General features: G+C 38.0%; 1 protein-coding gene across 1 annotated transcript; it reads left to right on the forward strand.

The window, feature by feature from the left end:
* Positions 1–3,459: 3,459 nt before the first annotated feature.
* Positions 3,460–13,001, forward strand: LOC113041001 (protein Wnt-7a-like). The gene is made up of 4 exons (XM_026199249.1): positions 3,460–3,722; positions 4,792–5,018; positions 6,836–7,107; positions 10,956–13,001. Exons 1-4 carry the CDS (start codon positions 3,652–3,654, stop codon positions 11,436–11,438), a joined length of 1,053 nt encoding a protein of 350 aa, XP_026055034.1. The 5' UTR covers positions 3,460–3,651; the 3' UTR covers positions 11,439–13,001.
* Positions 13,002–17,518: the final 4,517 nt, after the last annotated feature.

A 17,518-nucleotide genomic window follows, 5' to 3' on the forward strand; every position in this document is an offset into this window, starting at 1 on the left:
TGGTGATGAGCGGAGGAGGTTTAAACTGAAGGAGTCGCACACCACGTGCCTGGAGACTTCAGACCACCAGAGACCCTAGAACAGTGCCCACCTAAAAACATTCCCACACACTCACTGGTGACTCCAGACTGAGCAAAGTCTGTTCACACACGACCAGTCAAACCTTTCTGAACAGACACATCTCTCATGTTTCTAAAGAAGTCTCTTCTGCTCACCAAGCCTGCATTTATTTGATCCACAATACAGCAAACACAGTAATATTGTGAAACATTTTTACTATTTAAAATAACTGCTTTATATTTTTCTATATTGTAAAATGTAATTTATATATTATAATAAAAACTGTATTTGCAGCATCATTTCTCCAGTCTTCAGTGTCACTTGATCTTAAGAAATCATTCTAATATTATGATTTACTGCTCAAAAAACATTTATTATTATTATTATTATTATGTTGAAAACAGTTGAGTATATTTTTTTTCTTCAGATTTCTTTGATTAAAAGAAAGTTCAGAAGAACAGCATTTATCAGAAAAATGAATCTTTTGTAACATTATAAATGTCTTTATCATCACTTTTGAACATTTTCAAGCATTCTTATATGCATATATATATAAGGTACATATATACAGTGGGGATCGAAAGTTGGGGCACCCCTTGCAGAATCTGTGAAAATATTAGTAATTTTCAAAGAATAAGAGAGTTCATACTAAATGCATGTTATTTTTTATTTAGTACTGTCCTGAGTAGGATATTGTACATAAAATATTTTAACATTTATTCCACAAGACAAAAAAAATGCTGAAATTATTAAAATAACCCCACTCAAAAGTTTGGGAACCCTTGGTTCGTAATACTGTGTTCTGTTACCTGATGATCCTCGACTGTCTTTCTGTTTTGTGATGGTTGTGCATGAGTCCCTTGTTTGTTCTGAACAGTTAAACTGAGAAGCGTTCTTCAGAAAAATCTTTAAGGTCCTGCAGATTCTTCAGTTTTCCAGCATCTTTGCATATTTGAACCCTTTCAAGCAGTGACTTTATGATTTTGAGATGCATTTTTTCACACTGAGGACATTTGAGGGACTCAAACACAACTATTTAAAAAGATTCAAACATTCACTGGTGCTCCAGAAGGAAACAAGATGCATTAAGAGCTGGGGGTGAAAACTTTTGGAATTTGAAGATCAAGGTAAATTGTACTTAATTTGTGTACAGGGAAACATACAAGTATCTTCTGTTGCTTACGAAGGGCAGAACTAAATAAAAAAATATATATATTTCAACAAAATAAGACAAATTTGGCCATCTTCATCGTGTTCAAAAGTTTTCACCCCCTGCTCTTAATGCATCTTGTTTCCTTCTGGAGCATCAGTGAATGTTTCAATCTTTTTTAATAGTTGTGTTTGAGTCCCTCAAATGTCCTCAGTGTGATAAGATGCATCTCAAAATCATAAAGCCACTGCTGGAAAGGGTTCAAATATGCAAAGATGCTGGAAAACTGAAGAATCTGCAGGACCTTAAAGATTTCTCTGAAGAACGCTGCTCAGTTTAACTGTTCAGAACAAACAAGGGACTCATGCACAACCATCACAAAACAGAAAGACAGTCGAGGATCATCAGGGAACAGAACACAGTACTAAGAACCAAGGGTTCCTAAACTTTTGAGTGGGGTTATTTTAATAATTTCAGCATTTTTTTTTTTGTCTTGTGGACTAAATGTTAATATATTTTATGTACAATATCTTACTCAGGACAGTACTAAATAAAATATAACATGCATTTAGTATGATCTCTCTTATTTTTTGAAAATTACTCATATTTTCACAGATTCTGCAAGGGGTGCCCAAACTTTCAAGCCCCACTGTATATATAAATATATATATATATTGGTATAGTGTACAATGTTACAAAAGCTTTTTATTTCAGATAAATGCTGATCTTTCTGTTCTTCAAAGAATCCTGAAAAAACTAATATTCAAATGTTTAAATGATTGATAACAATAATAGAAATGTTTCTTGAGCATCATATCAGTATATCAGAATGATCATGTGACACTGAAGACTGGAGTAATCATAATAAATAAATTACATATCGAAATATATTGACATAGAAAGCAGTTATTTGAAAGCGTTTTTGCTGCACTGAGGATTGGTGAGCAGAAGAGACTTCATGAGAGCTCTTCTGACTGGTAGTGTACATGAGAAGAGAGCGGTCTCTGTTGCTGAACGACAGCAGCGTGGTCTTCCAGGTTTTGTTTGCTCATGTGCTGTCAGAAGTCACAACAACAGCTACACCACGTGCAGAATTATTACATTATGATCTTTTTTTTTCTCAAGCACATTTGATAAATTCCAAGCCATATTAATCTTAATAACTACTATTGATTTTGTATTTAATCATGGTATTTAATCAAGTGATGTATAATTGTTATTGAAGGCTGGAAGTGAATTATTAGGCAGGTTTTCTTTTACAGATAACTAGTAATTCAGCATGTGGTGTGCATGTTTGCTGAATTCAGAAACATCCATGATATATTTATCAGTGTAAACGTACTGCACAGAAAATGGAATTATTGTCAATATTCCAATATTGTCAGTATTTTTATAGATATAAATATGCAAAGCAGTTGTTTTGTTGTTGTTTTACTACAGCTATAAACAGTTCAACAATATTTGATCATAATATTTATTTTCTAGCCTATTTCTTTACAAAAGATTTTAAAACTTTATGATCTGATATTTAGCCATTCTGTGAAAGCTAGATCGTTAATGTAATAAATGTGGTAGAAATGACCATGACTAAGACAATAACCCTTTATAAAACACTGTGTTTTCTCAAATCCAGTGGCACTTGAGAGACTGGTTCTGCCAGTAGAGGGAGTGATTGGATTGATAAACGATACTGCTAAATAAACTGCTATAAATGAAGGAATCAGTTTTTACATTTGTGATTGCATGCCTTTCTCAAGGATTACGAGAATCAACGGACAGACATTGACTCTCAGGCCTCTTCTCAAATCTGCAGTGGTCACTGAAGCACCATCAGCAGATGATCTGCCTGTTCATTATCATCTACATGACCATCCATACCTTCATCTGCACCCTTAACAGCCTAGTGTACAGAAGTAGCGCTGTACTTTACAGAAAACTAACACAGATTTAACTTTAAAACAACAATAGGTTTTGTTAGTCCTATCTGCTTTTAGTCTAATTGTTATGCCTACTTTGAAAGCAAGTGTTTCTTTCACAGTCACTTCTAAATTCAACTTAAAAATTCATATAGATTCACTGATTTAAAACCACCTGTTCTGTTTAGATTATATATGTGTCACCTGACGGGATGTGTCAGATGGACTGATTTCATTATGGATCTGAATGAAAGCATCTGTGTATCTGAGATAGTATGGGTGGGCTCAGGGCCCTCAGGAACACGCCCAGGTATATAAAGCAGATGTGGAGGATGAGGGCTCAGATGTGCTCTACCTGTGCCGCTGTGCGCGCGCTGCAGACACCTGGACTGAGCTGCACGAGCGGCCAGAAGAGTCAGTCCTACAGCTGGAGACCACACTGCTTCACACGGACCTGCTTTAACTGCTCACAGACTGACGATTCAACCTGAGAGACCCGTGTGAACGGAACGAGACAGCACCATCATGAGCAGAAGAACACGGCGCTGGATCCTTCACATGTTCCTTTGTCTCGGAATAATCTACTTCAAAATGGGGTGAGCTGTGGGAAAATGTATTGTACAGTGTATCATATCATAATGTCGTTATAATAATAATGTTGTCTATTATGCATTAGACGAACTTTTTATGCTGCTCTGTATAGCCTTTGACTACTTTTCCAGTTACAAAAATAAGTTATTTTTATTTCTTACATGAATACATTTTACAGCACTAGTGCGACAGAGTAAAAGAAGTTGTGGTAACACTTGACGTAAATCGTTTATGTAGGCTATAATGCATTATGAAAGAAGTTTTCCATTGTAATGCGTTGTACAATCTCATGAATAGTTGTAACCACAGTTAATACATTATAACACGTATCAGTTAATGGTAACACTATACATTTTATAATTATTTACGCCAAGTTATAGACTAATGAATTACAGCGCACATTATGAATAATTACAATGCATTAATAACCAGTAATAATGCATTTTTCATAAGGCCTTAAATAAACTGCCACTGAAATGAATTTTATTCAGTGGGAGGGAAAAGTTTTTTTGTTGTTGTTTTTTTCTTCTTCAAGTAATGATGCTTTGCAAAGACATTAGGGTCTGCTGCGCACTTCGCATGAGTCAGTGGACGCCCTCGGAAATTAGGCTATTTCTTTATTTGTGACTCTGGGGCACAAAACCAGTCATTACCAGTTATACGGATTAGCTTCTTCTTCTTTTTTTTTAATTAAAATTTATACAACATCTGAAAGCTGAATAAATAAAGTTAGAGGGTGCAATAAATAAATTAATAAATATCGCTAAGAGAAAATCAGCTCAAAAGTTCCAAATGAAGTTCTAGCAATGCATAGCCTATTCCTAAAAAAAAAAAAAAAAAAAAAAATGTTTTGATATATTTGTGTAAGGAAATTTACAAAATATCTTCATGTAACATGATCTTTACCTAATAACCTAATATTTTTTGGCATAAAAGAATAATCGACAATTGTGACCCATATATATTGTTGTCTATTGCCACAAATGTCCCTGTGCTGCTCTGTGCCCCAGGGTCACCTGTGTTTGATTAGCTAGCAGTGTTAGATATTAAGACGTTGTTCTCCGGTCACTCCAGGCGGTTCTCCACCGTGCTGGCGCTGGGAGCGAGCATCATATGTAACCGGATCCCGGGTCTGGCGCCCAGGCAGCGCATCATCTGTCAGAGCCGGCCGGACGCGCTCATCGTGATCGGACAGGGCGCACAGATGGGGCTCAACGAGTGCCAGTTCCAGTTCAGACACGGCCGCTGGAACTGCTCCGCGCTCGGAGACAGGACCGTCTTCGGGAAAGAGCTGAAAGTGGGTATGTTGGAAATCTCCTCTCCTATGATGTCTAAAACAGCATTTGGGTGAATCTGGTCTAGGAGAACAGGAGTGTTCACTAATCTGGTTACGGATTATACAGTTTGTTTAGTTTGGGGTAAAACAGTTACCTTCTTCACTTATCCCAGTTCATATGTTATAAAAGATCGACCTGTTCCGGTTAAGATTTCCGCGCTACATGCCTGAAATGTCTGGCAGATGAAAGCATGAAAGCATCCCAGAAACCAGTCTTAATTAAAGATGTCAGTATCAAGAGAAGCTGAGACAAATGTGCAGGCTGTTCAGAGCCTCATATCTCTCAGGTTCTGTTCAGCGCGCACATGATGAGCAGTGGAGAGGTGCGTGTTATATACACGCCAAAACTGCGTCATATGCACGCCAACAAATTACATATTACCTGCACGCTAAACACCTGCACGCCAATGTCAATTTCTGTGTATAAACGCATGCCAAACAGAAACCGTGCTATTTGTATGCACTTTCATTGGAGAAGCATCATAAATTGCTGTATAGTTTCTCGAAGATCAAAAGTTATTTTATTTCATGTAGTTACTTGAGTTCAGTGTTTTAAGAGTACAGCCCCTCTTTCTGACTGAAAGCCTCCTTGTGAATTGGGTAGGGACATTTTTGTGTGTGTGCATGCATCAGTGTTTGGGTTGGTATTTGCAGCCTGAAGAGTTTTTCCACAGGTGTAAGTTACAGAGCATGATAAGATGTCACCTGAGACAAATGGACTTTTACTTTGCCAATCCAACCTGCTTCAACACAAGGCACAGCTGCTGTCTCGGTTTATAAAAGTGCATGAGGTCTAAGCTCTGAATGATGTCAGTAGAGAAAATCTGATATATGCTCCTAATATTATGCTCAGTGTCTGAGAGACACTTCAAATGACTAATACATCTTTACTTTTCATGATCTCATGAGAAGTTTTGTTTGTAATCAGTTTGCGAAAACAACTTACCTAGCTTCAGTAGCGTCAGATATAATCATTATTTTACATTTTTACATTATTTTTACACAATTTTTTGTGTGTGGGCTCTGTGAAAGCTCACATGAATAAAAACAATGAATGTTCACACATAGTGTGCTTTTGCAACATAGTTGGATTTGTTATGTGTGTTTTTTTTTTCATTGTTAGTCATTTTTGGTGATTTAGTAATGTTAATGTTAAATGGAAACTTACTGTAAGGTGTTACAGTGGTTAAAGTTGAAATAATCTATAATGTCAGTCTCAGCACAACATGAGTGGAATCACATTTCTGATGTGTTATCATGGACGACAGCTCTAATTTACAGTTTGGGTTAATTGTTATCCATCTGCCGATTATGCAAATACAGCCGTGTTGGCCAGTGATTTATGGAGAAGGAATAAGTGATAACCTCAGGAAGTTCATCTGTTACTTGACAACATGAAGTAGATCATTAGTTTTTTACTTCTGAGCTCATTCATAGAGCATCACTTGTTCGCATGTAATGTAATTAATATTCTCTGTCTGTAATACATTCAAAATACAAAGATTCAATTGTAAAAAGTACACACTTATTGTAATTGTCTGCACATAACTATTTTACAAATATGTGCACAATGGTGGTCTATTTGGACATGAATCTGAAAGTGTTGCAAGTCATTGATTTAATATCATTTATTTAAACATTTTCTAACCACATTCAATTCCAGATGAATGCAGATATTTGATGCTTTAGTTGAAGTATTTGATTTTGGCCACACATTCAGTGTTTCTCTGTATAAAGCCGTGATGTCTGTGACGTGTGATGTTGTGAAGTGTGTGTTGACAGGCAGTAGAGAGGCAGCGTTCACGTATGCCATCATGGCAGCAGGAGTGGCTCATGCCATCACAGCCGCCTGCACGCAGGGAAACCTCAGCGAATGCAGCTGTGACAAAGACAAGCAGGGCTTCCACGGCCACGCCGACGGATGGAAATGGGGCGGCTGCTCGGCAGACATCCACTACGGCCTGGGCTTCTCCAAAGTCTTCATGGACGCTAGAGAGATCAAACACAGCGCCAGGACACTTATGAATCTACATAACAACGAAGTAGGCCGAAAGGTATGTATGTGGTTATATAAGCAAAGGCTCAGCTTTGTGTGTTTCTTGTAAATAAAAACTGTCAGACATTATTCAGTTTCAGGGCTTCTTTTGCAGGAACAGTTGACACTAGTTGAAACTAACTCTTTTACGAGGTGGAGATTTTGGGCAAATATGTAGGATTCACAATTTTTAGAAAAACAGTTAGCATGAAAGTCCACCTCGAATCCCACATTCACACATAATGAATTAGCCACAAATTCACCAAGACATGGGAAAGTTACAAACTGTCATACTGGCTGACTTGTGTGACTTACTTTCTTCTGTGATACACGTTCATGCTGTTCGTTTACATGCAACTAAAGCATGCAGTGACTAGTGACAAAAAACTACAGGTTGCCTACTTATACTATTCCCTGAAGGTTTGCGCTTTGGTGAGGAAAAAGTACATTCTTTTGAGTGTGTACTAGGCAAACTTTGGGACATACAGTGGTGGCCAAAACTGTTCATCTTGTCACAGTTAACATCCACATTTCATTTAACTTTACTGTCCCGGAGAGAAAAGAAGTAGCACGTTGATTTGCCAAATGCTGTGAGTCTTTCATGCCAAGATCTCTGCTCACATCAATACATAATGATGCATTTAAAGGTATATGGATGTTTATAAAAGTTCACATTGTTGTTGCAGATGAAATATAACATTAAATACCAGGTTTTTACCAGGTCAAATATGGATTATTAGTGACTCAAACCCCTTTATCTAAACCTAACTACTTAATCAATCGAGGACATCTGCCATGTTTGTAGTTTTAACACTTTGTATTCATGTTTGTAGTTCTGAACTGAATCCTTTGCCAAAGTGCAATGGGTTGTGTGCAAAATTATCCATTAGAATTCGCACAGATCCACACTAGGAGACTTTTGCCATATTTTTTTTTCAACATGCTATGCTGTTTTACTAGTCTGACGTACTGTTTAGGATGCACACTGAGACACAGGGACAGGTCTTTATACAGCTGAGCTTATTGAGGATAATAGACGTCATTATAGACAGTTAGGACGTTTTTTATTTGTGGACAGTCTACCTGGGGGCAGAAAATGACAGTTTTCAAGTAGCAGTGAATGGAAGCCATATTCAGACTTGTGAGATAAAATGGGAAAGTGTTCTGTTATAGGTTTAAGTATATTTCATACTGTAACTGTAGGGCTAATACAAAACGTCCCCTATGAACAGCAAACGTGAATAACGTTATGTAGACCTGTTGTCTGCGCAGCACTTGGTAGTTTGTGTCAGTCGTTATGAAAATTGGACAATGTCAGCTGAACTTTCCACTCTCATCTGTGCTTTTGTGGGACTGTGGCTAACTTAACGCTAACTTGCCCTGTTGAAATCTTCCCAGTTCAAACCTCGCTGTTTATGTATATTGGAGCTCGGTGTGTCATGTTGAGCTATGACACACGTGATGTTTGGCCGTGCCTCGTCATGTTAAGTCTGAAAATGTGCATGTGGGTGAGTAAATGACCAAATGTTCATTTTTTGGGGTGAACTGTTCCTTAAAGAGGTATTATCTGTCAGTGAAGTGATGTTGTGGTTACACTGAACGGATCAAGTGAAAGTCAAGTACAGCGAAGGATTCAGTATCTATGGCACTGCGGTTTGCAGCAGTCAACAATGTGGCACCGAAGCCAAGACTCGACTGGCACAGCAATAATAGGAAGCTTTTAGAGGTAAGAGCAGAATAAGTGCTCGAGTTTGATTACAAATCAGATGAGCTCTGTGCAAGTCCACTCCCATGTTCAGCTCAGTTTAATAGACATTGTCTTACACCAGTATCCCCTATCGCTAGCTTTGATGGGGACCTTTATTCTGTGATGCTGTGTTTTTGTCTCAACTTTCAATGCTCAAACCGCCAAAGATCCTAAAAGGCTTTTTCACTTTCACCTAGTTTTTTCTGCGTATACATTTGTTTTCCTGATGGGGAATTGTGCGCTGAATGTGTACTTGTACACTGAAAAAAATTACACAGTTTTTTTTTTAAGTAGCTAAAATAAATTGTTTGCAACCACTTACCTTTAAAAATTTTTTTTAAAGTGTAGTGTATATTAAAATATATACATTTTAAAATTGTACTTGCAGAAATATTAATGAATGTTAATGAAATAAAGACCTCTACACTTTTCATTTTCGTAACCTGCTTAAGTGCACTTGTTAAAAAGTCTGCTTTGTAATATATATATATATATATATATATATATATATATATATATATATATATATATATATCTTAAATTTATGTTTTTACTTTAATAATCACTGAATACATTTTTCTCATGCTTTAACAAAGTACACTTATTTTGATGTGTTGACTAACATACTCACGCACATGGAAAGTACTTGAGTATTATTTTACCTCTAGTGTGTTATTCACTACTATATATAAAGTTCATATATTTTAAATCTACTAAAATAAATGTACAATACAAGACATGGAAGTTTCAACAGAAATTACATAAAAATATTTGTAAGTTTACTATGAATGCTTGTCAGTACACCTTTTAACCATATACACTTTAAGTTAAGCTAACTAAAACTATTTCCTCAGGGGTGATAGCTAAACCCTCTTGTTTTGCAGATGTGTTTATTAAAATAAAACAGCAGTCCTCCTCACTGTTGTCATGATCAGGTTAAAGGAGCGGTTCTCCAGAAGAAAGAACTGCACAGAAGCTGTTGTCTTTCTTAAAAGTATCATGAGCAAACATCATTAACGTCAAAGCTGTCTAAAACAATTTGACAGAAGTTTCATTTGATTGTTTTTAGTTGAGCTGTTCTTTTAACTAGGTTATGTGTGAAGTAGAAGCCAAACAGAGAGCAGAATAATCACTCTCGCTGTCCCAGTCGAGTTTAACGAGGGGGAAAGAAGCTTGATGCATGTTTGGTCACAGAGAGCTGATTCATGGCTCCAGCTCTTCTCCTGAGTCCCCACGCCGTATGTACCGTCTTATCTGAGCTGCTTAATTGCCTCTTAGTGAACTGACTAGCCTTACAGGATCATTGTAGCTGTAGGTTTTATCTTGAGCAAACTAAAAGAGTGCTCTGTTTGGACGTTTAACGCTGGCTCACGGTGACCCATCTCTGAAGAGCAGACAGCAGAAGAGTCACTTAGCTGATGCACGATACGTCTGGCCATTTTGATTGGTGGAAAATAGCATTGTTATGCTATTGGCATTAAAGGATACATCTACAGCGATATCATTGACTTGATTGCAAATAAATGCACAGACACTATTTAACTGAACAGAGATGACATCACTGAATTCAATGATGAACTGCCTTTAACTATCATTTTGCATTATTGACACACTGTTTTCCTAATGAATGTTGTTCAGTTGCTTTGACGCAATGTATTTTGTTTAAAGCGCTATATAAATAAAGGTGACTTGATTGATTGATATTAGTGTATACTTTTTTTTTAATCAATAAAATGGTCAAACAAATATTTAGACATTCAAAGAAAGAACACAAGCCATTTCTAGAGACCGGAAAACCAGAGACTGGTTTATAAAAGTGTTGAATGTTGGACACGTCATGCCATTTTTCTTGTTGTTACACACGTTACCTGTACTTACTATTATAATAACAATAAATTATGCATAATTACATGCAAGTAACCCTAACCATATAGTAAGTACATGTATTTAATTAATATTACCCAGTACCTAAATTTATAATTAAACTGTAACAAGGACATCTTAAAAACAAGTCTGACCTAACCTTCCCTACACTGTTTACAACATGTGCTGTGTTCATTATCAGTAATGAGACATCTGACTGTTGAAAGCACTGATTTCTCATATTCTCATATTCTCAGGTCCTGGAGAGGAACATGCGGCTGGAGTGTAAATGTCACGGTGTGTCTGGATCCTGCACCACCAGAACCTGCTGGATGACCCTCCCCAAGTTTCGCGAACTCGGCTACATCCTGAAAGACAAATACAGCCGCGCCGTTCATGTGGAGCCGGTCAAGGCCACGCGCCACAAACGACCCACTTTCCTCAAGATCAAAAAGCCCTACTCGTACCGCAAGCCCATGGACACAGATCTGGTGTACATCGAGAAATCACCCAGCTACTGCGAGGAGGACCCTGTGACCGGCAGCGTGGGCACTCAGGGCCGGGTGTGCAATAAGACGCTGGTGCACCATCCCAACGGCTGCGACCTGATGTGCTGCGGCCGCGGATACAACACACACCAGTATTCACGCGTCTGGCAGTGCAACTGCAAGTTCTTCTGGTGCTGCTACGTCAAATGCAACACTTGCAGCGAGAGGACAGTGGTGCACACATGCAAATGAACGATGCTTTTGCACAAGACCTTACTTCAGACTCACTTTAATGGAAAATCGTCAAGATTGTCAAAGCTTTACTCTGGAGAAAGAATTGCGTGGGAAGGAACGTGGAACTAAAAGTGTAAATGGCTGTACCTTTGATGCTTTCCTTGCTTTCTTCGATAAATCCTGAAGCTGTCTGGATTAAAATCAGGCTCTCTGTAAAACCCATAACACTGACCTGCACCTTGATTTTACCAGAGGAGCTGCTGAGACATGGACGTCTTGAGGCATGCAGCGAGACATTGACAAACAGAGCAAAACAGCAGGTTCCAGAAGTAGAGGAGAGGACTTTCTTCTCCCGTTCTGCGTCAAATCAACCCAGGTCCAAAAATAGTGTACTAAAAGTGCTTAATATTTAGTTACACTTTATTCTAAGGTGTTGTTTTTACTGAATAAGTACTGAGTAATATTAATTAACTACGTTCTTAATATATGGTTAGGGTTACTTGCAGATAATTATGCATAATTTATTGTTATTATAATCGTAAGTACATGTAACATGAGTAACAAGGACAACATAAAATAAGGTGTTAACAAATATTCTTTAGTACTTCTTAAAATAAACTTAAGAATATCTAAGTGTACTCAACTGTGCTATTTTGGGACACCATGAACATGAACTAAAATGTGCTTTTAACATACTTTCACTGTAAAAAATAAATAAAATGTATTCCAGTAGTCTATGAAAGATGGTATCCCAAAATAGCACAGTTGAGTACACTTAGATATTCTTAAGATTATCTTAAGAAGTACTAAATAATTATTTTTAGTGTTTTAATTAAGTACAAAATGAGTGTGTCAAAACAGAGCACTTTAAGTACATTATGAAAGTGCACTTTGTTTTCTCTCTCCTGGGAAAGATTGTAATGATTCATCTTGAAACTGTTCGTTTCAATTCAAAACTTTAATTGCCTTAAGATTTTTAATATATATTTTTAAGTAAATTCCTACAGAGAAAATAAATGGGAAAAGTACTTCTGGAGCCAAGGTTGCTGATCACTGTTGTGCTCTGTTGTTCAATTCTTCCAAACCACTGATTTTATTTATTTATTAAAAACTATGTCGTTAAATGTAATTAATGAGACACTAGAAATAAATAGTGGATCTGCATCTCTGTTCATGAATACACTGAGATTTATATATTTTAAGAATAGCTTTTTTAGTTTACAAGACAAGAAGCAATATATATATATAAATAAATATAAATATAAATATAAATATTACGTACATGAAATGTCCTGTATGCTGCTAGTCTGGAATAATCACATTCACTGTAATATTACGAAACTACTGACCACAAGCTTTTTGTAACTGGTATAGTGATGAATCCAGGTGTAGAATTTACACTGAAATATTGTAAAATATTGGTAAGAGTTATATTGTAAATATTGTAAAATAATATTTTTATATGTGTTATTTATACTTTGTACCATTTCTGAACACCCAGTGCATTTATGTTTGCATTATATAATAATTTTAATTTGTGGGTGACAAAGTTGTAATGTGGATGTTAATTATTAAAATCAAATTTAGATCTCATGCAAATGTGGTTATGTTGTTATAGTATAGTGCCCCCTTCCTCAAATCTTGCCCTGGAGGTCCAATGCACTGCAGAGTTTAGCTCCAACCCTGATCAAAGTCATCTGCCTGTGATTTTCTAATGATCCCAAAGACACTGATTAGCATGCTCAGGTGTGTCAGATATGGGTTAGAGCTAAACTCTGCAGAAAAATGGATCTCGAGGTCCAGATTTGAGGAACCCTGGTATAGTGTTTGCTGGAGGAAAGCAACATTGTTACTAATGCTCTTAGGTTTAGTGATTTAAACAAAGTGATGCCAAAAAAGACCAAAAACTGTGACCTGGAGCATATCTAGAGAGCAGAATATTACAGACGAACACCACTAAAGCAGCACTCACTCACTCACTCACTCAGGTGTTCTGGATGCAGACTGCAGCTTGTGTATATCCTAGTTACGCGGCAAAACAGAGAAACAAATAGAGATATCATTAGCATAGCTGCTGTTCCAACAAAGCAAAATTAATTAGTTTAACCCAAGCTAAAGAATAAGAATGCGCATTTGATCTGATGCAACTACACTCACAATTTAAGAGATACATTATTCGAATGCTTGGCGAAAGAGATGTGGTTTTAACCTAGATTTAAACAGAGAGAGTGTGTCTGAACCCCGGACATTATCAGGAAGGCTATTCCAGAGTTTGGGAGCCAAATGTGAAAAAGCTCTACCTCCTTTAGTGGACTTTGCTATCCTAGGAACTACCAAAAGTCCAGCGTTTTGTGACCTTAGGGAGCGTGAAGGATAGTAGCATGGTATAAGGCTAGTTAGGTATGCAGGAGCTAAACCATTTAGGGCTTTATAGGTAAGTGTCACGGAGCAACCCCGTGATCATAAATGGACTGTATGCATGTACACCATATCTAGCACACACACATACACTGCACGCATCATTAACATGGTCTGTTATCCGGCACTGACATCATGTATACACAGACTTGTATAATGCCCGTGATTGTTCAAATGTATTGTGTATTATGCGTTTAAGAAATGTGAGGTACGATGTGTATTTTGTTCTTTCATTTTCATTATAAAGAACCAAAATACACATATGTTTGATTTAAAGTCTTTATTTTAAGATTAAAGGGATAGTTCACCCAAAAATCTAAATTATCATTAATAACTCTCATGTCGTTCCAAACCAGTAAGACCTCCGTTTATCTTCTGAACACAGTTTAAGATATTTTAGATTTAGTCCGAGAGCTCTCAGTCCCTCCATTGAAACTGTATGTACGGTATACTGTCCATGTCCAAGCAATAGAAGCCTGTGTTAAAGTACCTTTTGCTGTTGTGACTATGATCCAACAAAGAGACTTATACACATTGTTTTCTTTCTTTCTTTTTTTTTTCTTTTTTTTTTGCTGTGGGATCTACACTGTCTGCACAATAAACTCACCTCCACTGGAATTTCCTGTCACCATGGTCTTATTATGCCTCCGATCGCAAGTGCCATCCCTAACATATGGTGTCAGAAGTAACAGTCAGTGGCCTAAATAGACTAAAATGCCAGTCAAGACAAAAGGACAGCAGACGGCATATATGGATAGTGAAGATGGACAAACTTCAGCAAGTGGAGCTACAGGAGGAAGTGTTCCCTACAACCACAGATAAGAAAAAAATATTAAATCAGTCCGGAGATCTATCGACTGAGATTTCGTTCACTAGACACACCAGTTGACGAATCCCCAATGGAATTATATGTTCAGCTGAGGGATTTATTTTCCAAATGGGTTTAACAAAATGGACTTGATGCAGAAACTGGTACTAGAGCAGTACATGTGGGTATTGTACCCTGAAGTAAGGACTTGGGTGAAGTACCCTGAAGTAAGGACTTGGGTGAAGGAGCAGAATCCTTTAACTGCAGAAGAAGCAGCTAGCTTGGTGGATACCTACATCACAGCAAGGAAGGGATCCACTGGTACGCTTCGGTATGCTGGAAGCCTGCAAGCTAACAGAGGTAGGTCTGGGGTGTCAGGGGTAGTTCGTACTCTCAATTGCAAACCCAGATTGTACATCCCGCCCACCCTCAATCCATACCTGCTAAAATAGCACACCAATCATCAGTAAAAAATGAGGTGGTTTGTCATAAGTGTGCTGAGCCAGGTCACACTAGTCCACATTGTCCTTTAAAAAAGCCTAAATCAGCTTGACTGTGTAATATACCAACCCCTACAATAGCGCCCAAAGTAGACAAAGAGCCTACTGTTTCTGTTTTGTTAAATGGTAGACCTGTAACAGCCCTGGTAGACACAGGTTGTGCACGCACTTTAGTGCAGACAGAATATATTCCAAGAGATTCATGGACTGAGGGTACAGTCACAGTCTGTTGTGTACATGGGGACAAATCAGAGTTGCCCACTGCTGTGGTGTACATTGAGATTAATGGTCAGCCTTACTTGATGAAAGTAGGGGTTGCCACAACCTTACCTTATCCAGTGTTGCTAGGTGTAGACATGCCTATACTGGCAGACTTGGTGTGGGAAACTGCATGGTGTGGCATTGTTACTAGAGCACAGGCCCTAAAGTTAACTCAGTTGTCGCAGCCTCAAGATCTTGCACAAAACACCCTACAGAAAATGCCATTTTTTACTGAGGAAACAGTAGGTGAAACAAAGCCAAGTAAGGAAGACAGGCTAGAAAAGCGGAGAAAATCGGTGTCCGATTTAATAAATACCTCAGAGCATTTTGATTTTGAGATGGAAGAACCAGAACTTGATGAGGCAGGCTTGAGCATATCTAATGAAACAGGATATTGAGACAATGCTGAAACTTGAAGGCATAGAACCGTCATCCAGCGAGTGGAATAATCTCATCGTCCTGGTTCCAAAGAAGGATGGGACGCTTAGATTCTGCTTGGACTTCAGAAATCTCATTGCAGTGAGTAAATTTGACCCATATCCCATGCCCAGAGTAGATGACTTAATAGAAAAACTTGGTAGCGCAAAATTTCTTACAACACTGGACTTATGTAAAGGCTATTAGCAAATACCATTAAGCCCAGTTAGCAAGGAGTTAACAGCTTTTAAAACTCCTTTTGGACACTACCACTTCTGGGTCCTTCCCTTTGGGCTTCATGGAGCACCTGCTACCTTTCAAAGGATAATAAACCAGATTCTCCAAGGCACTGAGGAGTTTGCAGCAGCATATCTAGATGATATTATTATCTATCTACAGATGATATTATTATCTTAAGACCTGAAGTGAAGTGAAGTGACATTCAGCCAAGTATGGTGACCCATACTCAGAATTTGTGCTCTGCATTTAACCCATCCGAAATGCACACACACAGAGAAGTGAACACACACACACACACACACACACTGTGAGCACACACCCGGAGCAGTGGGCAGCCATTTATGCTGCGGCGCCCCGGGAGCAGTTGGGGGTTCGATGCCTTGCTCAAGGGCACCTAAGTCATGGTATTGAAGGTGGAGAGAGAACTGATCATGCACTCCCCCCACCAACAATTCCGTCCGGCCCGAGACTAGAACCCACAACCCTTCGATTGGGAGTCCAACCCTCTAACCATTAGGCCACGACTTCCCTATGGGAAAAGCATCTACAGCATCTGGCAGAGGTACTGGAAAGAATAAAATCAGCAGGACTTACCATTCGTCCAGACAAGTGTGCTATAGCCAAAGCAGAAATTACTTACCTGGGATATAAACTAGGACATGGAATTATTTGTCCTCAAGTCGGGAAGATTGAAGCCATCAAGCATGCTGAACGACCAACTTCAAAGAAGCAGGTACGTCCTTTTCTGGGCCTAGTTGGATGGTATAGATGTTTCATCCCTCACTTCTCTGCAAGAGCAGTCATTCTTACTAACCTTACAAAGAAGGATGAAGATTAAGATTGATTTGACTGCAGATAGTGAAAGTGCTTTCAAGGATGTGTTGTGCAAAAGAACCTGTTTGGCAGAGTCCAAATTTCGATCAGCCATTTACAGTACAGACTGATGCTGCAGAGTGGGGTTTGGGAGTTGCAGAAGAGTTTACTTTAGCAGAAAACTACGTCCAAGAGAGACAAGGTACTCCACAGTGGAGAAAGAATGTTTAGCTGTAAAATGGGCTTTGGACTCTTTCAGATATTACCTGTTGGGTAGAAAGTTTACCCTAGAGACTGATCATCGGGCCTTAGTTTGGTTGAGCCGCATGAACACTGACATCATGTATACATTGACCTGTATAAGGCCTGTGATTGTACAAATATATTGTGTATTATGCGTTTAAGATATGTGAGGTATGATGTGTATTTTGTTTATTCATTTTCATTATAAAGAACCAAAAATACACATATGTTTGATTCAAAGTCTTTATTTAAGATTAAGTCACACAGTATAATAAATATAACTTACCTCATTGTAATACACCAATCATGTAATACATGATTGGGAGAAACCATGTGGGTATGACGTCACTTGGGGGATGTTTCAATGGACCTGTAAAACAAGGGTTATATTTGTTCAT

This window comes from Carassius auratus, chromosome 23 (genome assembly GCF_003368295.1).
Source record: "Carassius auratus strain Wakin chromosome 23, ASM336829v1, whole genome shotgun sequence".
NCBI classification, from domain to species: domain Eukaryota; kingdom Metazoa; phylum Chordata; class Actinopteri; order Cypriniformes; family Cyprinidae; genus Carassius; species Carassius auratus.